Source organism: Falco rusticolus, chromosome 5 (genome assembly GCF_015220075.1).
Source record: "Falco rusticolus isolate bFalRus1 chromosome 5, bFalRus1.pri, whole genome shotgun sequence".
In the NCBI taxonomy this organism is placed as follows: Eukaryota; Metazoa; Chordata; class Aves; order Falconiformes; family Falconidae; genus Falco; species Falco rusticolus.
In genome coordinates, this window is record NC_051191.1 from 78,654,243 (window position 1) to 78,680,281 (window position 26,039).

The 26,039-nt window shown below is 49.4% G+C and overlaps 1 protein-coding gene across 1 annotated transcript in view; it reads right to left on the reverse strand.

Moving 5' to 3' along the window:
* WNT7B (Wnt family member 7B) overlaps positions 1 to 20,001 on the reverse strand; it is a 96,152-nt gene extending 76,151 nt beyond the window's left edge. Inside the window, exon 1 of the mRNA XM_037390431.1 lies at positions 19,917 to 20,001. Coding sequence (XP_037246328.1) covers positions 19,917 to 19,987 — 71 coding nt within the window. The 5' untranslated portion in view covers positions 19,988 to 20,001. The remainder of the gene's footprint in view (positions 1 to 19,916) is intronic.
* Between the last annotated feature and the right edge of the window lie 6,038 nt (positions 20,002 to 26,039).

The window sequence follows — 26,039 nt, forward strand, 5'->3', positions numbered from 1 at the left end:
GATAAGTTTGAATGTGTAAGGCAGTTGTAGATCCAAATATAAGACCAGCTGAGGTGCCAGAGTGTGTAACCGCTGTCTCTGAGAGCTCATTTTGGATCATGCCACATGGATCTGCCACCTGCCATCTTCCAAAATCTTTCCCAGCACCTGAACCCTCTACAATCAAGTAATGAAAATTATGTACCTTAAAGGGCCAATATGCACACTAAAAATCTGAAGATCAGAGTAGAATCTAGGACAATAAATAATGTTTTCCTTCTTTAAAAAAATTATTCCGGGAAACTGTATGGCTCAGGGGATTGGTATTGGGATACGGAGCCTTTCATTGCTGATCCAAACATGACCCAAGTCAGTAGTGACCAAAAAAATGGTTACCGTTTGGCAGATGCTTTGTGGCCTAGAGTATATAAAATGAGTTGATGGTCTTAATCCAGTTCCCAGTGGATGACTATCCACATCACAGAAACCACTACCACAATTGGCACCCTTATTGGCAGCCTTAGCAGGTTGGCCAAGGATTAAATAAGTACAGAGACTGAGCCACCCGCTTATGCCTAGCTGGAGGTTGCCCCTCTAGGTCATGGATGAGACACAAGGATGGGGTGGAGTGGAGAAGCTCACACACCCTCTGCTTGTGCTGTGCTGGTTTTGTGGGTAAGGAGAGGAATCCATTTTCCAGGGCTGTGATTCAGGCACCCTTCATAAGCAGTACATTCATGTACATGCATTTAAGCATGAATTTAAAAAGGAGTCAGAAACTGAGAGAATTTCGGAGCTTGCTCTCAAAGAATAAGGCACCATTTCTGAGGAATTCATCAAAGTCACAGTAGTTATACCAGGGCTGCATTTAACAAAATGCATACAAGCAACCTGTAAAGCGGCTCTAGTTTGAGAAACATTCCTTTTGCTGTGCTATGTTGTCAGTCATCGCTTTAATTATCTCACAAGATATCTTAGAGTGAACATAATCCGTGCCAGCTATTGTCAGAAAGCTCAAGCTGATTTCTAATTAGGTATACAATGGCAACAATCATGTAAGCAAAGATCTGATGCACCTCCAAAAACATATCTGTGCAATACGAAGAAAAGCAGGACTTTTGCTAGTACTGAAAGTGTTTTTCATTTTTGGAGAGGTAAAATACACCAGCCCCTCTTTCCAATAAACAGCACTATCCTAACAGAGTACAACATGAGAGCTAAATCCTGCAGTTATTCAGGCAACATTTGGATGGAGCCAAAATTTAAACTTAACGTTTAAATTAGACAGCACCTAGGCTGGCTGAGCAAAGGGCAAATAGCACAAGTTCTGCATGTGCTTTCCTGTGTGAAGGCACAGAGAGATCTTCCCCTGCTTGCAGCCCAAGCAGGCGATGCTGGAAGAGGTACCACAGCATGCAGGCAGGAAAGGCTTCCGCAAAGTCACACCAAGGCCTTGGCAACACTTGAAGTCACTTCTGTGCTGTTTCATTTTATACCTCTTACAGCATTGCAGCAGACATGGCAAGCAATGACGGCTCTGCCCAAGTAAAGATGTGGGGAATTAATTCTGCGAACAGCTGGATTAATAAGCCCCTTTCTTATTCACCTCTGTGATAGCCAGAGTGCCTCATAGTCTGTTGGACCTTATTACACCAAGTCTTTGACAAGAAGGTAGTATCTGAGTTTGTGAGTATCTGACTGGTATTTTTCACTACCAGACTGATTTAACACCTAGCTTCCATACCTATAGTAAGACCAGCCTGTGAAAGCAGGGCATTTTCAACCTGCCTAAATGGCAGAAGAAACTGTCATTTGATCTTTGCTGCAGTACGGCCCACACGTGTTTTAGTTTTGAAAGCACTTCTTGCAAAATGGAAATCCCAGGAAGCAAAAGTGTCAAACTCTTACAACAAGGTTCCTTGTCTGTGACACATCAGAAATGGAGTGTCTTGTCCAAGGGAGCCGTTTCCATTTGGTTTTATTTGCACCTGAATTAATGCTCAGATCATTGTGAAGGGTCTTTGTGAAGGGAAGGTCCAGGTTCGGAAATAAGCAGAGTGCAAAGTGATAGGAAGTAGGATTTCTTCCCTATCAGCTGCAGAAGCACCACTCAGCACAGTGCATTGCCTGACCCTGGACATCCACATGCTCCTGCCGTGCCAACACATGTTAGATGTGAAGAGCACCCTAACAGAAGTACTTGACCTAAACCGAACAAATTTCCTAATTGCAGTAAGACAACACTTGAGGGTGTGGTTACCACAGAAAATCACACCCATGGACAGATTAGGAGCACCTGGCTGCACCTCATGCCTCCTAATGTCCCAGGGGCATGATTATCTCATCAGGTGCCACCTGCCAAGTCTTGTTGCGGAGGAGCTGGCTTTGGCACGCTGTGCAGCTGGGGTGGGGAGAGGAGAGGAGCACACAGGGGCAGGCACACATGCTTGTCTCGAGTTCATTCCTTAAAAGTGAGTATTTACAGCAAGAGGATGCCTTGGTTCTGCTCAGAAACATGTCTGCATTTGGGGTTGCAAAGGAGCAAGCCGCTGCTGTTTCTAGATTCTGTCTGGCACCCCCACACGCTCAGTCCTGCTTGCATGGTGTGCTACTGGCTAAAGGATGCCCCTGAACTTGCCAGTCTCCAGCCACAGCTTTTCCAACCACTCAGCGCAGTCTACAAGAGACCCAAACAGGTGGATATGCCTGGAAAATTGCTTGGCTGGCAATTTGCAAAATCATTTGCCCGTTTTCTCTCAGAAATGCTTTGACCATGAAAACAGCATACCAACTTCCAAATAGATAGCATGTGTCCAGGTGAAGTTATGCTGTGCACATCGCCTCTGCGTGCAAGTCCTTCTCGCCTCTCCTATTCTCTTTCATCCCCAGTTCAAGGTGTGAAACCTAATCTCCGCATGGCAATTAGTGGATCATGGCCCAGCAAGAGAAGACAGACCAACCTCTGCCTCTGCCAGGGCTGTTGAGCTCCTCTGGAACAATGAAGATCACAAAACACAAGACAAAGCTCTGAGCCCAGAGGTAAGTTACTCTCGGTCGAAAGGATCTGTCTAGGGAACAAACTTTCAGAGATTAGACTAATCCTGAGTCTGATGACCTTTAGGTCATAGTGCAAGAACTTCCTCTTTGATACATCTTTTACAACATAACCAGAGTGACATTAACAACAATAAACTGACCCCATCCCTCCCCTCAGAAGCACCTACCCTAGGCAGAGCTCCCCAGAGACAGAGAAGGGAGAAGAACAAAAGACTCCAGGAAGTCTGCTAGGGATGTGCCAATCTAATTATTATGTGCAGTGCTCAGATACTGTGATGAGAGGTGCCAATAAATGAAAACAACCAAAAACTGTAAAACTAGGTGATGTACCCTTTAGGCCATGGGAGTGGAGAAAAAGGAATTTACCATGAATCAGATGAAGCCATATTTATTTGCACTCCCACCCTCAGCCCTTTTGTAACATCATAGTCCACTGGATTTGAGGCTACCCTGACAGATTTAGCAGTAGTCCACAGCAGTAGGGAATAGATTTAAGCCCTGTCCTTTGCTCCTTGCTCACTGTGCTACCCAGCAGTGCTGTTCTCCATCCAGCAAAATCTTCCTCTCCTTTAAGGCTCAGCACAACAGGTCTGATTCAGAAATGTTCCCCTTCCTCTTCATTCCCCTTGAATTTCTCACTCTGAGTCATTGGACTACAATATAACTTTAATGTGGAAAGTTTTGTGGGTACGTTTTGTTTTCTTTTAACTTCAGAAAAGAAAAGGTACAACCAGAGGGGGAAAAAAAAGTGTCTCATGGTTGAGAGGACTCTTTTAACCAAGGAGTCACATGGCTCCCTGGCAAGCAGCCAAAGGAGTCATGAGAGATGCTGCCATTCCCCTCAGCACTCCCTTAACCATGTCCTGCCTGCTACCCAGCCTGCCACCAGCCACCTCGCACCCTGAGGCCAGCGGCTGTCCTTGGCCAAGCCTTGCTTCGCTGTGCCTATGGTGGCTGCCTGGCTCCCACGGAAGGAGGAAGCACTGTCAGAAGTGATGCTCATAACTTTGGTAAGCAGCATTTTCCCTCTGCCCTCTCCCCGAGACTGCACTGGACGTGGGGGTGAAGTAGGTGATAGCAATGCCATGTTTCAGATGAGATGTAATCATGCTGTCTTTGCTGCTTGTGGTTGGAAAAGAGTCACTGAAAGTAATGATGTGGCACTTACGCCGTGTTTTCCATTTTCAAAGTGCTGTGGCAGCTTTCTCTCTCCTGCCCCTCCCCTACTTCCAAGCCATGCCAGCATTGTTATTGCCCTATTAAAGCTGTGGGAAACTGAGGCAGGCAGAAGTCAGGATACTGCTATTCAGCATCCCAGGCGTTGGTCCAGTCTCAGACTTTGTCTTCACTGCAGAGTGAAAGCCACCATGGAAAAGCATCATCTTTAGAGGGGCTATCCTACTGCCCTCGCCAGGGTCCAGATTAATTAGAGATGCACTTGGGTTTTTTCAGATGCTTTCTTGCCTTGCTGCCAGGGATGTCAGGACTGGCGCTGGTCCTACATGTCCATACAGCTCTGCTGGGCGCTACATAGCAGCTGCTGCATTCCACCCAAGTGGTAAGTGAAATGATCCTTGCCCAATTCACCTGAATACTGGAGGATTAGTTCACTTATGATCCCTGAATGAAAGAAACTATTATTAAATAGTAGTCACATTTCATAATTATGTCTCACTTCAGTCAGATTAGGAGAGTGGATATGATATCCAGTCCCAGTACTTCAGCACTTGAACAATTCCAAATAAAACACACCTCAAATTGTTTTCCAGGCCCTACTTGCAGGAAGATAGTGGTTTATATCTTTATGGGCTTACACTTACTTCCAGCTCTGAAAGCTGGGCTGCCCCACAATGCGTAATGAGCAAATGCTGCAGTGCTTTTGAAGTGCTTCTCCCCTCAAAAAATAAATAAGGTTTTGTTTCTATGTCAGCTCTTACTTTCACCAGAGGCCATAATGATTCTTTCAGTAGCCCATAGAACTGATTTTGGGTTTTGTCTGACATGGCCTCCTATTAATATTTCTTTTGCTGTATGTTCTCGGAAACTATGGCCACATTCCCTTTAAATTGCATAATATGGCAGCCTGGGCCAAGGCTGTACTCAAACGGATACTGGAAGAACAAGGCTTGTGCTGACTTTTTGTTCTCCTGTCACTGGCACCAGTGTCACTCCACTGAGAGCAGCAGCATCGCTCCCGCTTTATTAACTTGCTGAGCTGTGGACGTAACCCCAACGGAGAGAAGCCTTAGGCCCTCAGGGATGAAAAGACAAGATATAAGAGCTTCCCAAAATGCTACACAGATCTACAGTGATGGCTGTCCAGAAGAAAATATTTTTGAATGCCTGCCTTGGGCATTCCAGGTATGTGCTGGTAGAAGATGCAACTCATCATCATTATCTTTGCACCACAAATCTGCCGGGAAAGTCCCTAGAGTTCAATCCATTTTGAAAGTGATGCCACTGATTTGCAAAAGGGTGGCTCTACTTCAAATTAAAAAATTGGGATATGCAGTAGGGCGGCCAGTGGACTTGGTGCCACTTCACAGAGAAAAATTATTCTGCAACATGTTAAACATCTGAGGCTAGCTTTTGCCCTCATTTGCACACTTGCAATACCACTGGATGTCCTGTTTTTTCTTATTACTCAGGAACTCTGGGTGAAATTTGACCTTGAACAAAGAGCTGGAACAAAGACTATTTCACCATGATGATTAAGTGGGATTTTTGCATAAACGTGAATTTTATCCTTTGTGGGTTCCTGCCACGAGGGAAATACGATCCGCAAGCATAGGCTGAAAAGAAAATAAATCTTCAAAACTGTAACTATGACATGGGTACAAACCATATGCATTATTAAAACTATTTCTAGAAAAAGATACAATAACTTTCTAATTTAACCTGTCTTTAGATTTTCTAAAGAAGATATGATTTTCTGTAAAATAATTATATGTGATAATCGTTTTGCTATCAGGTCCTAGTGGAAGAAAGATTTTTTTTTTTATGATGAAAGCAATTATTTGGCCTTAAATATCTTAACTTTAGAAAAGATGCCTATACTCTCTTAGAACTGAATGAGGCATCTAACTTTCAGCTCCATGACACTGTCAAGAAAACTGCCTTTTAGAAGGAAGTCTGAGGGAAAAGTGTGGAAAAGACAACTCAGTGGTTTATCTAAGGGTTTGTCTTAGCAACATTTAGGCAGTAACAGAAGAGAGAAGTCACAGAAATATATTGCATATGGGCAGAAAAATTCACTGAGAAAACACTTCTAAGTCTCTGTATCTTCAAGTTTGCTCTAGTTGAAGTATTTGCAACACTCCTTATGCATGTGCTGTGGCAAAAGCAAACACATAGGAGTTGTCTTGACAAGAAGTAGCCAGCAAGTCCTATGCAACTCTCCACAGTGGGGGGAAACTGTATCCTTTTACCTTTGGGGGAGGATTGAAGGGAAAGTAAAAGAGGAGAGGATGCTAAGAACCTTTAAAGGACTGAAAGGCATTCTCCAGGAACCTGCCTTCCTTGGCTTTTCTTCCAGGGCGCTCCTGTGTCTGATCTCCTGGTCTGTCTTAGCCTCCCAAGTAATTCTGGGCTTCTAAATCCAAAGCTTTTGGTGACAAGTTGGTTCAGCTTATTGCCAGGGTATTCACATGTGCATGGCACAGTCTCAGAACCCAGAAGTCGTGGAGATTCTGCTTTCATGTGTAGATATTTTGGTCATGGTTCTCATGACTGGTCCTCATACAACTCTTCTATGTAGAGTGCTGCTGTAATGCTATAGAAGTTATATACCTGGGGCAGGTTGGGGTAATGCTGTACAGGAAGGCAGTGAAGCATCAAGGAGGAAAGACCAAAAACAATGAGAAGAATCAAGCAGGCAGGTGAACCTGGAGTTGCAAAAAGCCATCTGACAGGTAGCTAGCAGGTAGAGGTGTTATGCCATCATGCATGAAAGACACCAATGAGAGTCCATTGAGGGTAAAATGACATGCAAAGGTTACAGGCTGAAGAAATCAGGCTTGCAACATTAACCAGTTCTGTAACGCATGGTGTCAGCACATCTGCAGATCTCCTTTGGTCTGTAGCTGGTCCCAGCTTTCTGATGCTTGTGGTAACTTGGGAGGAGTAGAGGGTTAAACTGTATTTTGGAGGTTAGGAATCTCTCTGACAGCATTTTGGTCCAAATTACACAGTCCCATGCACTAAGAAAACACCTGGCACCATTCTACCTTTAGCATGCCACATTGCCAGGTACACGTGGTGCATTTTTTCCATTGCATAAAATGTGTTTATCAGTCTTAACTGTATAATTGCAGCTTGCTTTGTTTAGCTCTTTAACACCTCCTTTGAAAGATTGTCTTCTGAGGGATTAGCCTTGTTCTTTGTTTAATATGCAAGCATATCTGCATTTAATCTTACCTACTCATCTGAATATTTCATGTTGCTTTATACCCACTTGTTACATTATGTTAGTAATGCAACACATGTAATAATTCCATACTGTCATCCTACAAATTCTAGATGCTTCCATCTTTCCTTATAATTACTGAAGTCATTACTTTTTTTCCATTTGAAAGCATGCTGGACATCTAATTGCCAGAACCTGTTTGCCACAAAGGATTAAGAGAGTTGCCTACATCCAAATGCATTTGGATTCAAGCATATTCAGAACTTGAATGCTTGGCCTAGCTCATGGCAGGGAGCAGGGTGGCCAGTCACAGATACACCAAAGCTCTGTGGTTTCAGACAGGGAATTTTAGTCTGGGTCTCTCCAAGAAATGGTGTACTCTATCTTCTAGAGCTACCAAGAAGTCATATCACAATCACTCTCCCATCTTTGTGTGGCTGCTTCAGTATAGGAAAATAGCCTGTATCAGGCAGGTAAGCCAAGCTCACAGTGATTTTGGCAGCCCAGCATGAAAATGTTCTTTATCTTCCTTGTTTCTGCTGAGCAAAAGCATTAGCTTTAGGTGATCCTGAGAACAATCAATACCTTTTGGAGGTTCATCTGTTCTGTTTCTAAGCCAACACATCACTGGGGCACAGTAAAGTTGAAGTTCCGTTCCAAATCCTCTTATAGACTACTATTATTACAATACCATGTAAAAGGAGTAGCTAAGGATCTCCACAGAGCTCGCCTCGGGCATGGGACAGTACACAAATAGAAGCTGAGAGAGCAAACCCACCCTAAAGGGTACAGAGTCTCAGTTGTAAGATGAACAAGGTGCAAAAGCAGGGAAATAATGGATTTACATCACAGTCCAGTGACTGAGCCAGAGACAATCCTGTTCCCACAGCAAACAGTTCTATCACAGAGGTCAATACAGCCTCGATCTAATGGGGATGGGAAGAGTGGACCAACCAGTGTAGCTCTGACTGTATCAGCTAATGTGGGAGCATCAGTCACTCTGGTTGATATGAACAGCAAAGCTGTGCCTGCCCTTCCCTTGAAGGCTCTGCACTGCAGAGCAGGTTGGCTGTGTTCTGCTTCTGCAGCTCCCTCCTGCACTACACACGTCAGGAGACAAACTCTGGGGACTGTCACCAGCAGTCCTAATCTTTAGGGATTTAGGCATGAGTACTCCCCTGTAGGCATATGAAAAATACGTGTTTCTTCTAACCCGCTCCCCTTGAGTGTGGGGAAGCCCTGTTGTAAAGGTTGTGAAATTGTAAGGACATGAGAGCATCTGCAGAACAGGTGCAAAACGTGCAGAGGATTTTTCTCCCTCTGTATTTCCTAACCAGTCAGTAATATCTGCTCACTAATATAAATTATTTGCTGTATTATGGTGTTAGAATACACAGACGCTTTGAAGATTTATGCTGCTATTACTACATACACACACTCTCTCATGAGTTACTCCAAATCGCTTTATAGCCAATAACTGAATTAACTCTGTCTATATGCCAGCAGATAATCCCCAAAATAAGCTTCTTAAGAACCAACTCTTGTGCTGCTGGTGAATGCATAAGTGCTGGTGAATGCCTAAAGAAGATGAACAGTGAAAGGAGTACACAAATGGAAAGTTAGAGTAGCACCATCTTCCTTAGAAGAAGCTAAATATGTATATGTGTACAGACACATGCATACTGAAAGACGCACTGCAAGAAACAGTGCCAGACAGTGTTATATATAATCCTGGGGTTTAGACATTTATATTAATTACATCAATATTATTAAATGTCAGGTTTATATTTTAAATATAAATATAAATAATTAAATAAATATAAATTAAACAAAATATGTCCAGAGCATTAAAATGCATAGATCATCCTACTACCAGCTGTTCTAGCTGCAGTCAATTTTCTTTTTCAGCAAGTCAGACACTAATTGCTTCTGGTTGTAAAAATGTTTACAGTGTCTCAGCGGGCCAAAGGTTAGTAGGCAATTGCACCGAAGAAGATTACTTTGTCAGATAGCATACCTACAATATAGAAATCAGCTTTTTAAAGGAGTTGGTTCTTTAAACTAATTTTGGATACAGTCTACTCCAACTTAACTTTCCTCCCAGCTAGTGCACACAGAACACTGAGGCCCCGGTGCCTTTTTCATTCCTAAAATGACATTTCATTTTATCATTGTCTTTTTCACTCTGAAAACCCACTTTCATCACGATGGGATTTTTGCTTTACAGCTTTCCTAGCGGGATAACGGAGCTGAGCCGTGCCCCCCCGCCCCGCCCCGCCTCACACGCAGTGAGAGATGGAGCACAGACACCCTGCGCTCGGTTCGCTCGTCCGCTAAGTATTGCGCCGGGTAGTTTCATCTCTGTCCCTGAAGGACCAGCAACTCCGAAGCCGAGGAGTTGCTCCCGTAGCCCAAAGATGATAGAGATCTCGGGCAAAATTAACATAACTATTGACAGTCCATGGGAGCTCACTAAAGAGCAGCTTGGGAAGCATCCTCCCCTCCAGAGAGCGAGGGTAGCAGAAACAGACACCAGAAGATAATGCTCGAACAGGCTCTACTATGCTTTAATCTTCAAAAGCTACCATTAGTAAGCCAGAGAAGTATATTTACCCACAAGATAAACACCACAAGTTCGCTAGGCTACTATCCATTAGGCACTGAAATAACTCCTCTCTTTTAACTTTCCAACGGGAGCGAGGCGAAGCATCGCAGCGTGCCCGGCTGTCCCCGCCGCTGCTCCCGCGCCCGGGGGGCCACGGCAGGGGGGCGGCAGGGGCAGGACACGGCCGAGATGGGCGAGCCCGGCCGGAGGCTGGGCCGGGGGCTGGGCCGGGGGCTGGGGCCGCGGGTGGCACGGAGGCAGAGCGGGGAGAGGGCCGGCCAGCCTCTGCCCGCCGGCCCCGGGTGCGCTGCTGTCTCCCGGGGAGGCAACCGGCTCCGTCCCTCTGGAGTGATGGATGGAGGGAGGTGCGCGTTGCCTGGGGGCTCCGCTTTGTTGGGTTTCACCTCTGATCCCTTTCCCTTCTGCTCTGCTGGGCTGCAATAGCCAACCCGGCTCCGGCTCCGCGGGTCCAGCTCCGAGTGACCTGCCGCTGAGGGGATGAACCGGGGATGGCACAGGGAAAGGCGAGGGAGCATTATTTACCCGCAACAACTTCTCATTGTCGCGGAGCAGCGCTCAAAAGATCCCCAAGCAGTTCGCTCTAAATAAAGCAGGCATTGCTTCCCTTGTATTTCCCCTCAGCAGTCGCCTTAGTATTATTATTATACTTCTATAGCTTTTGCTTTCGGACCTTATAATTATGTCACACAGCAAGGGAAACCACTAGCATCCCAGCATCTGGTGTGCGGTTTAAAACTTTTGTTTTAAGATTTGAACTATTTATAGAAGGAAAACTTTGTAGGATAGTAATTTCCTACGGTTTTGAGAAAAATATGGCTACGCTTATATTATAAGGGTGTATTTATTTATTTATTACGACTTCTTCCTCCTGCTTAAAAAAAAAAGATAGCCCTGCAATTTTTTTTACAAGCTATTGGTCACCTACCAGCAGACATATCCCGCCCGTGAATAGAAACGGGCGGCTCTGGCTGAATTAAACCTAACGTGCTTCCATAAATCAAGCGCCTTTAAAAATCGGTAGGCAAGGCATGTGCATTTCATTAAGAATTAAGAATGTAGAAATAGGCGTTTAGTTTCTTTTTATGGGTGTGTTTATTCCTACTTTTCTTCCATAGTGGTGGATTATATTTATCCGTAGCCCACAGAAAATACGCACACGCACACACGGAGGAACACACGCACACGTGCTTGTCTATGTGCATGTGTTCCTGTGCATGCATAGAGAAAGGGAAAAAAGAAAAGATTCGTATATATAGATGCACATCCAGTTCAGGGGCAGGAGCTCAAATTTTGCACCCGCTGGGGTGCAAAAAACTCTGAGCTCGGTGCGGGGGTGGGAGAGAAGGGAAATCCGCCCGGACCCGGCAGCCGAGGTGAATGTGAGGCCGGGAACACCGAGGCGGGTTTTCCACATCACCGACCCCAGCTCGCCCGAGCCGAGGGGAGCCCCTCCGCCGGGCCCCCGGGCCGGACCCGGACCCCCGCTGCGCTCCCCGGAGTCTCCCCGGGACCGATCCCCGAGCGCCGGCGCGGCGGGGCACGCCGGGCTCCGGCGTGGGGAGATGCTCGAGGGAGGGAGAAGGGTCCCTGCATTAAGCCGGCTCCACCGTCCGGGGGACCGGCCGCCCCCAGCGCCCTCCTCGCCCCACGGCTGCCCCACAGCCTGGTCAGGTCTCGCCCGGAGCGCAGAAGCCCTTGACAGTTCCCCGGCAGCCCCTCCGGGCTCCGGCTGGCGGCCTCGGCCGAGCCCGGCTCCCCTCGGCACCATGGCTGGCCGGCGCGGGGACCCCGGCCCGCCACCCCCGCCACCCTAGCGCGGCGCCCGGCGGGGACAGAGACCTGCCGGGGGACCTGCAGGAGCACGACGGCGGACACTCTCTCCGCAGCCCGCACGGACTAGCCCAGCCGCTACTTATCCACCGCAACGTTAGATACAGATATAGATATTAAAAAAAAGAGACCGAAACTCCTTGCAGTCCCACCCACCGACTCTCATTTCCCCCACCCCTACCTCCACCCCCTTCCTCACAAGGAAAAGGTCCTGGAGCCAGCTCTAACCGCGGGACTGGAGATCCCTCCGGAGCAAAGGCAGCCGGCTAGCAAGCGCCTCCGCGGCCGGGGGCTCTTCCCCGGGCTGCGGGGCTGAGGCGCTCGCCGCCGGCTGCAGCACCCCCGAGCTCCTCGGGATCTCCGCGCAGAAACACGCTTCCCCCGGCGAGCGCGAAGCGATGCCCATCTCCGGTCTGGCGGGAGGAGGAGTCGGGGTCGGAGTCCCCAGGGGAGACGCCGGCCGCTCAGTGCCCCGTTGCCCCGCCGCCCTCCAAGGTGCGCCGCCCCCGCTGCGGGCACGCCGGGCCCCGGCCTCGCCGGCGGGGCAACCCCGGGAGTTACCTGGCGGTGTGCACCTTCCCCCGGCAAAGTCCGACCGGCGGCGCCGGCACCGCCACCGGCACAGCACCTCCGCCGCCGCCGCCACCACCGCCACCACCATCCTCACCACCACGCACTGCATGGAGCTGCCGCCCGTGCTGGCTTCTCCCGGCTCCCTCTGCTTTGCGCATTGCCCCTAGGTAGCTGCTAGCGGGGTCATTTCAAACAGTATTTTGAGAAGAGAAAAAAAAAAAATCTGGATCACTTACAGGTAACTCCCACTGGTAAGGATGAGGAAAATCTGAGGGTAATACACTGAGAGTAACACACTGCGAGATGAAAAAAGGATCATGGCTGAATCCCGTTTACACTCTTGGAGTTCGCTTCCTTGGTTATTCCTTTCTGGCCCCCCCTGGTCGTAATTCCCCACCCTTTTTGGTGTCAGCTGTGGCTTGAATCTGAGTTGGAATCCAGTCCCTTGGGCTTGGGGGGGCTTTGTCTGTTTGTTTGTTTGTTTGTTTGTATTGTTGTGTCTAGTATTCCCCTGGTGCTAATGCTGCTCCCTGTGCAGAGTATATGCTGCTGCTGCTGCTCTCGCTGCTGCTGCTGCCTCTGGGCTCCTGCCTGTCATGTCTCAGTGGTTGGAAGTTGTTACAGTGGGTTCTCGTGTTGGAATGAGGATGGTTTAAGGGATTTGGATGGCAGAAAGTGCCTCTCTCTCTCTCTCTCTCCCTCTCTCTGTAACTCTCCTGAGACTCGGGGCTGCCATTGGGCAGTCAGTCATTGCAATCCGCCTACTTTTTTTCTTTCCCTCTCCCTCTCCCTCTCTCTCTTTCTCTCTCTCGTGGTTTTTTGTTGGTTTTTTTTTTTCTTTCTTTCTTTTTAAAGGGGAGGATGACAATGGAGAGACACTGATCTAGCCCGGGATGCAATGAATCCGTGCGCCCTGGCGGAGCCCTCTCCGCACGCCTGGCTCCGCGGGGCGTTGTGACAGCCCCCCCTCCGCTCGGCGAGCCGTGGCACCCTCTCAGCTCGCCGGGAGAGATCCTGAAGGAGCTGGCAGCTCCCAGCTCCGCTCTCGGTTAATTGCTTTATTATGGGCGGTTGTCCCAGTTCCCCTGAAGGGTTCCACCGGCCCTCTAGCCTCGCAGGGGTTTGGCTGTCGTTGTCCCCGGTGTTGAAAATTAAGCTCCGGTTTCAGGGGAACCTATCCAAAAAAAAAAAAAAAAAAAAAGCGTATCTGTTGTAGTAGCCCGCCTGAGTGAGAAATAAAGACATGTACACGCGTAGCTTCCTGGCGAGATTGAATTTCGCGTGAGGGAAGGGGAGGGAGAGGACTGGTGTGAAGCAGCCGGGGTAGGGGGCGAGCGGAGGGCGCCCTGGCCCCGCACCTCTCGCCTCTCCGGCAGGAAGAGCTGTCGTCTCCTCTCTTCACTCTCCCTCTCTCCTTCCTGAGAAGATGCCAGCCCGAAGAGGCGTTTCCCGGCAGGTTAGTTGCCTCTCCCTGCCTTTTCTCCTCCGGCCCCTCGGAGGCGCGCCCCGGGGGAAGGGATGCTCGACCCGTCCCGCTCCGGCGGGCGGGAGCCCTTCGCCTCGCGTAGCCCCAACTGTGCAGGAGACGGTCGCTCTTCCTCTTTGCCTCGTGCGCTTTTGTCCTTTTTTTTTTTTTTTTTTTTTTTTTTCGGAGGGAGAAAAAAAGAAGTTTTAGTGGTGGGAGAGATGGTGGAAAGACGTGGGCTGCGGATGCCGGGGCTAGGGTTTGAAAATGAACCCCGAAAGCGAAACGTGCACCGCAGATAATTTAACACAAATGCAGCCGAAATGAGCAAAAACCAGGCTCCGAAGGCTCCTCGGTCCGTAGGATTTCTAAATGTTCGTCTCAGGTTAATCGACTAATGACTCAAGGAGTTTTCTTGGCCAAGAGCTCTACCAAAAACCCTGGGAACACCTCCTCCAGCTAACCAGTCCCAGTACATGGGTGCTGCTGCCTCCGTGACACAACGAAATATTCCTTCAGACAGAATAGGAATTGCAGATCTGGTGTAAAAACGTTGTCTGCCACCCAATATGCGATAAAAATCTTTTCGGGATTTGGTTTCATTTAACCACTTTCATCTACAGGTTCAGTACAGACGCTGGGACAGTCAACGTCCTTTTGAGAAACGCTGATCTCGGTTAACAAGACACAGAAGCTTCAGCCTTTCAACGATTATTTACATCCCAGAATCGTCTTATTTATAATTATGTAAGATTCTAAAACCGTCGTATTTATACTTCTTCAAGTGTGCGTGTGCGTATGTATACATATATATAGACACATAGATGTGTATCTCCTGTAATGCCCGTTCTTCCTCTCAGGCATGCAGGCTGTGGTTGGGGCAGCTGTGCTGAACGTGAACTGGGAGAACGGGTAGCCACTTTTGATGTTTTATTTCTAGCATTTGTTCGGCTTCGGATATATTTTTAAATGTGCATCTGCTTTTAAAGATGTGCCTGGGGGAAAGAAATAATAATAATAATAAAGTCATTTGTAAAAATGCAATGTGAATGCTGGTGCTGGAAACCTTCGAACTGGTGCGGGCAGAATTTGACCCAGCCCAGCTGAAACGAAGACGGTTTAGCAATCTCCAGAATTTTCGGGTCGAAGCTGGTTTTATCCACAGCTTAGCTGTGTAGGGGAAGGCAACTTGTATAAAAGAAACCAAATCGTGCCGTTTCTTTTCGGAAAGTTAAATTTTATTCTAAAACCACGGGCCGGTTATTACGTCGGAAAATTAATAGTGATGATGATGATGATAAGAATAACCTGCTAAATTCCATCCAAATGGTTTCTATATGTATGTCAGCCGGGGGTACCGAGAAGCGCACTTGTTTTGTTGATTGAAGCCGAGTATATTCCCTTCAATAAAATGGTGTGGCACTGGAGGCGAGGGTACTGTTGGTAACACCTAATACGGACATTTCAACATCTGTCGTTCCTTCTTCCACAAACACGTGTATTTTGGACAAAACAGAGGCACAACGGCACTGAAATGGTTGCTGACACCATAGTCGGGCAGATGAACCAGAGCAAGCATGAATGAAGTATTTCCTTTTTCTTTTTCTTTTTTTTTCCTCTTTCTTTCTTTCCTTCTTCTAACTGTCTGCTGCGGTTTCCTTCTTACCCCAAACCTGGAGAGTGTCCGGTGCAAGAGCCCGTCGGAAGCCGGTAAGAGCTCGGAAGGTAACGCCCGGTAGGCAGCACACCGGACTCCTTTCTGGTCGGAACCGAGTATTTCTTGTATCTCACCGAGCTGCAAGTCTCGTCCCAAGGGAGAGAAAGGGGGGCAATGATGAGTCTCTTAAAATGAGCGGATGTCCGGCTGGCGGGGAGGGCGAGGAGAGGCGGCGGCAGCGGCACAACGAAGGATGCCCGTGGAGGGGCCGGGGAGCGCAGCGTCCCGCCGAGGGGACCGTGCCGGGCAGCCCCGGTGCCGTAGCCGCACTGTCCGGGGGTCAGAGCGTAAATCCTGCCGGTCTCCTCCCGGGGCCCCCGCGGCCTCGCCGGGGCTCCCGACGCTGCCACGTGGTGCCCGCCGTCGAGGCTGCGCCCCAGCCGCTGCCTGCCGCGGGGCCGGGGGGGCGGGCCGGGCTGGGCCGGGCGCCGGGGCTCCCCGCGGCCGGACAGCCCCGGGGATGGACGAGGGGAGCGGGATTTCGTTGGCGTGTGCTGTAAACGCCACAAGGACAAGGCGAACCTCGCCGTAGGGGCGGAGAGCGGGGCTGGCTGGCCCGTTCCCTGCCGCCGCGTCCCTGGGAGTCGCGAGAGGGAATGGCGTGCTCCGGCCTCGCCAGGGTGGGCCGGGGGGTCCGGCGCCCACAGCCTTGTGTGCCCCTGGCTCCGCTCGGCTTTGCCACACGGGGCCGGGGGAAACATCCCCGCCGCCCCCCGAAGGGGTGCCGGCGCCTTCCGTTGCTCCCTTGGGCAGCGCCGGCTCTCACCACCTGCATCCCACCAACCGCACCCTGACCTCCGCCCCGCGGGGGAAGGGGGTCCTCCCGCTCCCCGTAGCGCTGCCCGGCTGTCCCCCTTCATTCCCTCCAGAGAAGACAGAGAAGAAAAGGGTGGGGTTTGCCCCAAGAGCCCTCATCCGAGCACTGCCCTCGGCTCCGTCTTTTCCAAGGTCACATCACTCATCCCCAGCGCATCCGCTGTCACTTGCATCTGTGGTACAGCTGTGGTTTTTAACTTCCGACGTATTTATTAATTAAACTGGAGCCGAGTGCTCTGCAATCTTCGCAGGAAATATTTCTGTTTTAATCCCGCTGCTAGCCGAGGTCAATATTTGGTGTGATCTATTTTCGCGAGAGGATACAGAGAGTAAGCAGGTTGCAGACGGGTTACGCTTCGCTGCCTGAATGAAAACGTCATCGACAGAAATATCAAGGGATGCTTCACCTCACGCCTCTCTCTCTCCAGCAAACTCGAGGATAGGGAATAGAAATGGGAACAACGGGAATTCCCTGAGAGGAAGGACTACCTGAGCGGGATCTTGCTCTCTCCTCCTAACTGGACATAGCGGCTTCTTTACGTGTCACCCCATGGGACACCCCTCGCCCCGTTCAACAGCCGGGTGAATACTTAATGTATTGCGTTATTTTCTCGCCCCTCTGTCTCATGTTTGCCACTGCAAGTGGAGCTTTTAGCACGTTTTATTAAGACGTGAACACGTGCTCCGCAGCAAAGGGGAGAGAAAAAAAAGTCTGCCAAGTCTAACCTCTTTGCTACAGCTGACACAATGGCTCTCTCCTTCAGGCTGCAAAATAAACCTAATGCACTGGAAGACAAACTACGTTTTATCTGACTTCATCTCCTCCACCCCCCACCCTCCGCCTTTTCTATGCAAAAAGCTCACTGGAAAAGGTATCATTACACTCAGAGGATATGGTTTCAACAAAATGGTAGTTCCAGTGGCTGATGAAAGAGGAAATAATTGCATCCCACATGCCTAACCTAGAAGTAGCCCTGGATCTCAGAGCAAATTTATCTCCTATTGTTCAGAGAAAGTGAAGTATCCTCATCACCTTACAGGCACGGTGATGGATCTGATAGGGTTTCTGTAAGGGCTTTTACTGTTCCTGCTGTCCACTCAGTTTTACTTCCAGGCTCAGTCCAACAGCATTCTTGTGATTTTTGCTCTGAATCCCCTTCTAAAATAGCCACAAAATCAATTTCGAAAAGAGATCTGCTTTCCAGGCTGCAACATGTGCCCAATCTTCCGTTCCCTTTAAAAATAAAACCGCAGTGAAAGAGAACAGCAATATCATTACCCTTACTTTACAAAGATTTTTTTTGAGCTCGCCTGCCTCTCTGCGAGGGATGCGTTGTACCAAGTCCTCCAGCTACTGAAGCAGATGGGGTGCCCCCGTCATCGCTTCATTTATGGATACACAGCCTCACCAAACTCACTTCTCATCCAAACCCCTGCCAGACTGAGCCGGGAGGACGACAGAGCCCATCGCTGTCGACCACAGCTACGACAAAGGGCGGCGCAGGTATTTAGCCCCGCAGAGGTTAGGGCACCGAAACACCCTCCTGCCTCCAGCAGGCAGGATTTGGGGTGACCCCCGGGCATGGGTGTCTGCCAGGGCAGGGGTGGGCGCGGGCTTCTCACCGGGGGCGGGGCAGGGCAGGGGGCAGTGTGGGGGCGTCTCCCGCGCCCCCTCCGCGCCCGCGCATCCTCCGCGGGTCTCCGGCGGGGCAGCGCCGCACTCCGCCGGCCCCTGTGGCGGCACCTGCGGCTGTGGGGGCGGGCCGAGAGCCGCGCCGAAAATAAATGAGTAAGTAAACACACAGAGGGGTGCAATCCGGCTGGTGCCCGCCGAGCGATTTGCTGGGGACCCTCCGGGAGGCAGCCCCTGGCTTTCGGCGGCGCCCTGCAAAGGAGGCAGCCCTGCCCTTGCTGCCCGCAGCTGGGGGAGCTCCCGGGGCGGGTCACCGACCCTGCTTGGGCAGCGCCGCTTCCCTTCTCACCCCCGAGGAGCACGATTTAATTTCACCACCACCCCGGTGTAACATTAATCCTCCGTTCTGGCGTGCTCCCCGTGGCAGATTCCCTACCTTCCCCCGCCAGCCCCCTCCTCTCCGCCACTGCCCGGGCTGCTGGCAGCGGGGCCGGGGCTCTCCCCGCCGCGCACCGTGTCCGGAGCAGAGCCCGCGGCGGCGGCGGGGCAGGCGGGCTGCCACCCCCAGCAGGTCCCGGCGGCCTGGCGGGCAGGGCCAGGCAGCTCCCCGCTTGTGGCTGCGCCGCTGCCCTCCCGCTCCGGGCCGGGCCGGGCCGCTGCTCCGTGCTGCCGGCCGGCCTGCCCGTCCCTCCGAGGAACTGCCCCCGCAATCCCGCCTTTGGGGGCTGCCCTTTGGCTCCCCCTCTCTTCCCCCTATTGATTTCCAAGATGGGAAGCGAGCGTTTTTGGATTGCAACTCACCTTATGCATTCTTGATCATTAAAAAAAAAAAATCCCGCAGCTATGCAAAGAGAGGATCTTTAAAGAGTTTGTAGCTCGACAGGTAAGGACTCGGCTGGGGCTCAGGAATGTGGAAATTCAACTCAAGTCAGCCTACTGCGACGAGCAATATTAATAAGGGCATACAGGTACGGGGGGGGAGAGGCAGAGGGAGAAACTTGGCAACTAAAATAACAGAGCGATCTCCATCGCGGTGATCAAATACCGAGGAGCAAACAGCGGGCTGCCCGGGAGCCCCCGCTGCCAGCCGGCCCGCGGGCCCCAGCCGCTCCCTCCGGCGGAGCCCGCTCGGCTCGCCGGCCCTTCAGCGCGGAGGCAGCCGGACCAGTTGTCAAGTTAATTTCAACACGTCCGTGTGATGGATAGAAACGCAAATTGTGTCTAGGCCTGCATAAAACAAATCCCTGAGTGCAGGTTCAGAGCAGGGATTCCCCTCCTCCCGCCCCTTTCGCCTTTTAATACTTCAGCTCTGCTCTATTGTCCCAGCAGCAGCAGCTCTCTGTCAGGCTGGTTTGTTTTTTGGTTTTTTTTGCTTTTTGGTTGGTGTTTTTTGTTGTGGGTTTTTTTGGTTGGTTTTTTTTTTTTTTTCCGCTGAGGGTTCTGTACGCCAGAGATAATATTTAAGTTCGCTTAAACAGTACAAAATAAAAGGATCCGTCACCACCCGCGACCGACTCCCTCCAGGCTCAGCGCTGCCGGAGCGCCTCGTCGCTGGGCAGCCCCGCAGCCGGGCATCGCCCGCCGCGCTGCCCCGGGACCTGGAAGAAACACGGGGGTGCTTCGGGGGACTGCCACCGCTGGGACACCCAAGGGAGCGGGGTGGGGAGAGAGAGAGAAATCGTCACCTTTTTTTTTTCCTCCTTCTTCTTCTTGGGTTGGTTGTTTGTTTTTTTTTTTCCTTTGCGACATTTTGTTCGCAACTCTGTAATAGCGTGACCCAAAAGCCAAGGAGATTTGTCGTGCACAAGGACTTACCCTAATTTGACATAGATGACTCCAAAGCATAGAAACACGTAGAAAATCCACTTCCGAAAGTTTCTGTGCATGATCTAGAGAATGGACTGAGCCATAAAAAATTGCACAAAAAGTCGAACTGATCTTGTCGATTAAATCCCAGTCAAGAGCATTGCTGAAGCTACCCAGGAGCAAAGCCGGCCGAACTGTAAAAAATCCACACCGTGCAGACAAGCAGCTCTTCCCAGAGCCATAGTGACCGAAACCGGCTCCAATATTAAAACTAGAGAGGGAGCAAAAAATAGAAAGAGCTGCTCAAAACGGTAAAACAAAAGCCCAAGACAGACAGTCTGAGGGAAAAAATGAGCAAGCACTGATCTTGATCAACTGCCTCATAGAGCCCTGAAGTTCAATGTGTTTTTACTTGTTCTGACTTCCCCAGGTAGCACTACGTATCTTGCAATCTATGGCTCCAGGTAGGAGGATCTCTCTCTCTCCCCCTCTTCCTCTCCCTCTCTCTCTCTCTCTCTCCTGCTCTTCCCCCCACCCCGATGTGTCAGGATCTAATACATATCTTATCTGTCTGTGTGCATGTGCATGTGTGAGTTATGCGTGTGTTTGTGTTTCAGAAGGCATGTCCTTAAGCCGGAGTGTTGGGAAAAACACAAGAAACGTATCCAGTAAGGGAAATAAAGGACTCGTCCTCTGAAACCGAAGCATTTTTTCATTTCCTCTAGTATGGTAACGCGGCTGGAATTGCAATGTACGGACTTCGCAAAAGAGATTGTTAAAACTTTTTTTTTCTTTTTTTCTTTTTGCTTTCTAATCAAAAAGAGGCAGGCGTTAACCCCCGTTTGCTTACAGCTCCGTAGGCTAAAAGGCGATGTGTCTGTGTGTGTCAAGGCTATTTCTCTTTGGCCATCCGAACCTGCTGTACACAAGCGCCTGTCACTGGATTTGAATTCATTTCCACTCCACAGTAAGAAAACATTCTTCCTCCTTTAAGAAACACATATACTTGGCTTTTAACACGAGTTTAGGATACTCAGTTTGCTGCTCCTAGGGAGATTAACTGGCAAGACAAAACCTCACTTCATGTTCAGACACTAACAGTCATGCAAGGCTTCCTTTTCTTTCTGTCTGTCTTTCTTTCGTCTGTCTTTTCTTTCTTCCTCACTGATCTCTGAGCTGCTCAGTTTATTCCTGTGTTCTGTGGAATTATCTATTCCAGTCTACTACACAATGTGTGCCTGTCTGAAGGCATATATCTACATGCATATGCACGCTTAAATAACACTCAAATACACGTTTGTGGGCTGTGGTAAATTATATAGATATGGATAAACCCATGCACCTATGCCCACTTCTATACATACATTTATATACATGTAGTAACAGTAAGCACAGATAGCTCCAGGCGTCTCTCAAAGAGAATCGGCTAAACACACACCAGTGAAGGCTGAAAGGAAAGCAGGCAGTGACAAGCAAGCAAAAGAGGCTGAACACAGAACTTCATCGTAAAGTATCTATCCTGACGGAGAGCACAAAGGATTTTTGAAAGCCCAGCCAGGCTGCCGTGGTTGGAGAGATGCAGTGTGAAATCGCAGGTCATTTTTAGATGATTCCCACAGGCAGCGCTGCCCGCACCTTGCCATCACCCACCCTGCTCTCGGAAACGGGGTGTCCTGGGGGCTCTGCGCGGGGATCCCAAGCCGGTCCCTGGGAAGGGCCAGCGGGAGCCAAGCGGGACAGAGCAGGGCCCTGCTGTGGGGAGGCTCACGCCGGGCCCCCCGTGCTGCCCACCCCACCGCCGCCCTCCGCTATCTCACCCTGCTGATCGGTTTCGCTCTGCCTTTCCCCCCGCATTCCTCACGTTTTATTCTTTAATAACCAATGCTCCGGCTCTTGCAGGCACCCAGCCCTCCAGACCGCTTCTGCTACATTTTCCCTGATATTTAACTATGAACAATTTGTCCTTTTAAAATGCTGAGTCTTCCTTTCACACTCTTTCCCTTGTATTTAAATGCCCTTTATTCTTTCCCGCCCCCCCCCTCCCCGATCTAATAGTTTTGGGGTTTTTTCCCCATCCCCACTGTTTTATTAGGGATTCTTAGACAGGCCATGTTTCCCTTTTGCAAAATCATTTCTCCAAGAGCCTCAAAACTTTACGCGGAGCTGCCTTCAAAACTCTTCGACCGACATCCAGAGGGCATTCAAGATGCAGCACCCCCCCACATCCCCACCCCTGCCGCCCTTGCCCCCTATTTTTCCGGTCTTTGAAGCCTGTGGAAGGCGAAGTCCCCCCCGAGAGCCCGCGGGTCGCGGAGCGGACGCTGCCCGCGGCGGGGCGGAGGCGGGCGGCGCGAAGGCCTTCCCTCCGGCGCGGCGGGCGGCGGCAGGGCCGAGGCGGCGGCAGCGGGCAGCCGCGAGGAGCCTCTGCCCCAGGCCCCGCAAACGCCGGCGCGGCGCCCTTGCCGCGGAGAGCGGGGCCGGCTCTGCCCCGGCGCCGGGCGCGGCCGCGTCCCGCAGGGTAACACCGCCACCCAGGGGCGGCAGGCGGCGGCGCTGCCGGGGCGGGCCGGGCCGGGGCGAGGAGGGCCCGGGCGGCTGGGCGAGAGCTGCGGGGGCTGGTGGCGGCGGAGGGTGCAGCGGGGGCTCCCCGTTCCTGCTGTGATGGGCTCATCCCGAGCCCCGGGCTCTGCCCTGCACCCCGGGCCCTGCAGGCCGACTCCCGCCGCGGCCGCTGGCTCCAGGAGCGCAAATCCCGGGTGCATCCCGTGGGGGCCCGCTTGGCTCTGCAGTGCCCCCCACCCGGGAGCAAACCCCAGCGTGGGTCTGGCAGCCGGCGGGGGGGCGCCGTCTGCGTACAGAGACTAGACCCTGGCCAGCCAGGGAAGTTAATGAAGGGGCTCAGCAACACAACTCTTAGTTGTTAGGATTCTTCTCTAAAGATCACTTAATACGCGTTCATTTGCCTTTTTTCTCGCAAGACCCATGGAAGCAGGACTGATTGCCGCCGTCTCTTCCATAACCCTGTGCTCCACCAGCCTAGTGCGTCCTCCTTGCTTCTTTGAGCTAGTGAGTATTCCTCATCTTCCCATGCAAAGCCAAGAAGTTGTTTTTAACAACAGAAACTAAACTAGATTGTGTCTAAACTAGCTTGGAGATGCCATGGTTTAAAGGGCAAAATCTTTTTGTACTTTTGACCCTTACTCCACTGTTATCTTCAGCTAATTGATTTGAAGATGCTGGGCTGGGGAAAAAAAAAGATAGATTTTCTTTCCTTCGAATATTAATTTAACTATTGCTGAAAGCTTAGGCTGAGGGTAAGATGATTTCATGAAGCTTAATTCTGTGATTTAAGAAAAAAACAACTGTAGAATATTAAAATAGCTAATTCTCACATTAGCATTCAGAAATTCACATACTTAATTTTATAGGCAAAATGTGTGAAGCTCGTTGAACTAATTTAAATAAATATCACCTTCGTAATGCTAAAAGACTTCCTGAAAATAAGGTAATATTCATAAATACAGAACCATTGGCAGATGTGAGCTGAAACCATTTGCTGAATGCTGTTCTAGTGCACGATCATAATTCATTACTCATCCAAAATAATTGTCGTGGCAGGTGATACAGTTGATTGAAAATTCAGTAAGTAATTTTTCCACCCATTGATCTTCTGCTGACAAAGCTTAACATTCACTCCCCTAAACCCACAGAAGGACAGGTCATCTATACCACACTGCTGCCTGGTGCCCATACTTCCCCACAGCCTTTTGATAAAATGGCTCCTGTGGTTAAATATTTCAAAAGCCTTTTGGACTTCTTCAGCTTTCAGAATCCATCACAAATGCATTTACCCCCACTCCAACTGAAGAGGCGTTTCCTGCACCGAAGGTGGAGAACCCAAGTGATCTTCAGGTTTGCCTGACAGCTTAGTCAACAGGAGGTTACTGCTGGGTGTGCCGTTACTTGGGTGTCAGTCTCTTAAAAAAAGGAGATAACAGGAACGAGATTCACTGGCCAAGGCATCGGTCTTATTTTATTCCAGACTGCACGGCACCCATACTGTGCCACAAGGGACACTGTGCTGTTAGTCTGATCTGGGCTACTATGGCTAGTAGGGCCTTACAGACAGGGGGCTCTGTCCCAGCAGAAGGAGGAATCCTCACAGCATGAGGAGAGAATGACCACTGTAAAGGTCTGTAAATGGAAGTATGAGCAGTGTAGCACAGGAAAGGAATTTTAAACTGTCAGTCACAGCTCACATAGTCTTCCCTAGGGCAAGCACAGTGTTCAAAGTCAGAATGAATCCCGTGAAATTTCTGGGGAATGCAGACAACAGGGATAGTTTCTCCGCGACAGGCTGCTTTACGTGCCTTTCTCTTCTTTCTGTACTGCTCAGATCAATCACAGGTGACTAGTGTGCTTGTTACAGGTCCCAAAGACAACTACAGGGAAAATCCAGCTGCATTTATCCCAGCCAGCCACTGTCTGGCACTGTTGCTCCATGCAATTGTAGATGAAGGCCCCCATCTAACCCTAAGAAAAAAAGTGAAAATGTTCCTCAGGGAAAATATACAGAGTATATGTGGTTGAAAAAGAGAGAGAGGAAAAGAACTAAAAGAAGAAAAATGAAAATAAGAATACAAAGAAGGGTATCTTATAGCTGACCATGATCTTACACATGATTTATACATGTTCTTACAAATGTATATGTTAAGTATATGCATTTACTACTAGTTTTTAGTATTTTGTATATGTATGTTACCAGACCTTTGCACATTAAGTTTTTTCTTAAATTAGTCTCTCTCATTTACACAACTGCTTCCTAGGTCTAAGATGCCCATTCTTTCTGAGGGACTACCAAACCCACTCTCTGTCTCTAGGGCTTTTTTTAAGACTTGGAATGTCCTTCAGTGAGTTTCTGATGCCCAGTCCTGTTCTCAGTCATCTGGCATTTGAACTTTGATTCAGGAGAAGGATATGAAACTCATCTGGTGAGTGATTATGCTCTTGGGACATACATTTGGCAAGGTGTCCAGCACAGCACCAATTAATGGCAATAAAATCTTTGCACCAAGGTCAAGGTTTGAATCTGGTCTGACATAGAAACTAAATGCCATTGCTACACTTAATTGGTCTCTCACTTGGTATTACACAAAACAATATTTGTCCACAGCTTTGATTACCAGTGGCTTTCATCTCTGTGCCTTCCCTGTTTTCCATTCCCTGTTTCTCCTCCTTTTTTCCTTCCCCCTTTTTTATATGTCACTGCCTGGAATATGTTCTGCTTCTCAGGGTAACTGTCTTCCTGTAATTCCTAAGCCTGCTAACATGTCATCATTTTAGCAGACACCAAATTAGATTAATAAGTAACAGAGGTGTGTATGCTCACTTGCTTCATATGTTTCACATTTCCAAGTTAATCCTCATTTGAAAACTGTTGTTTACTTTTTGTTTTGACAAAGCTGAGGGGCATTGGGCAAGCCACAGAAATGTATAATTGGATACATTATATGTGTCTGGGGGTACCAGCATGATGTGGAACTAACAGACTTTCTCACTAACTCCTCCCTTGCTAAATGGATCTTTATTGGCTTTGTTGCACTGGACTTCTCATCGTTTTAAATTCTTTCTTCTGTTCTGCATGAACTGGCTTCTTACTTCTTGGCTAGGTTAGTCTGAAAGATTTTCTGCAGAAGAAGGTTCAGCAGTTAAAGTGGAACATGGTTTAGCAATATCACATAGTTGCAAAAAAAGTTACATGCTCTGAATAAACTGGTACGTTGTATGTGAACTAATCCTTTCACTCTTTGCAGCACTGGGAAGGCTACACTGATGAATGAACTGTGTCTTCTGAGCAGCATACTTCAAGGATATAGATCAACTGGAGGTGACCCAGAGGTGGAAAATAGGAAGATGTGTAGAAGACATGATCCATGAAGAAAAGTTGAATCAGCTGCGTTTGTTTATTTTGCAGAAATATTGACTAAGCAGAGAGAGGATAATAGTCTTCAGATGTGCAAAAATGGCAAGGTAAGGACTTGTACACAGATGCATGGGATGAATGGATTTGAGCAGCATTTAGAGAAAATTAGTTTAGGAATTAGGGAAAATTTTCCCAAGATTTAAGATTAG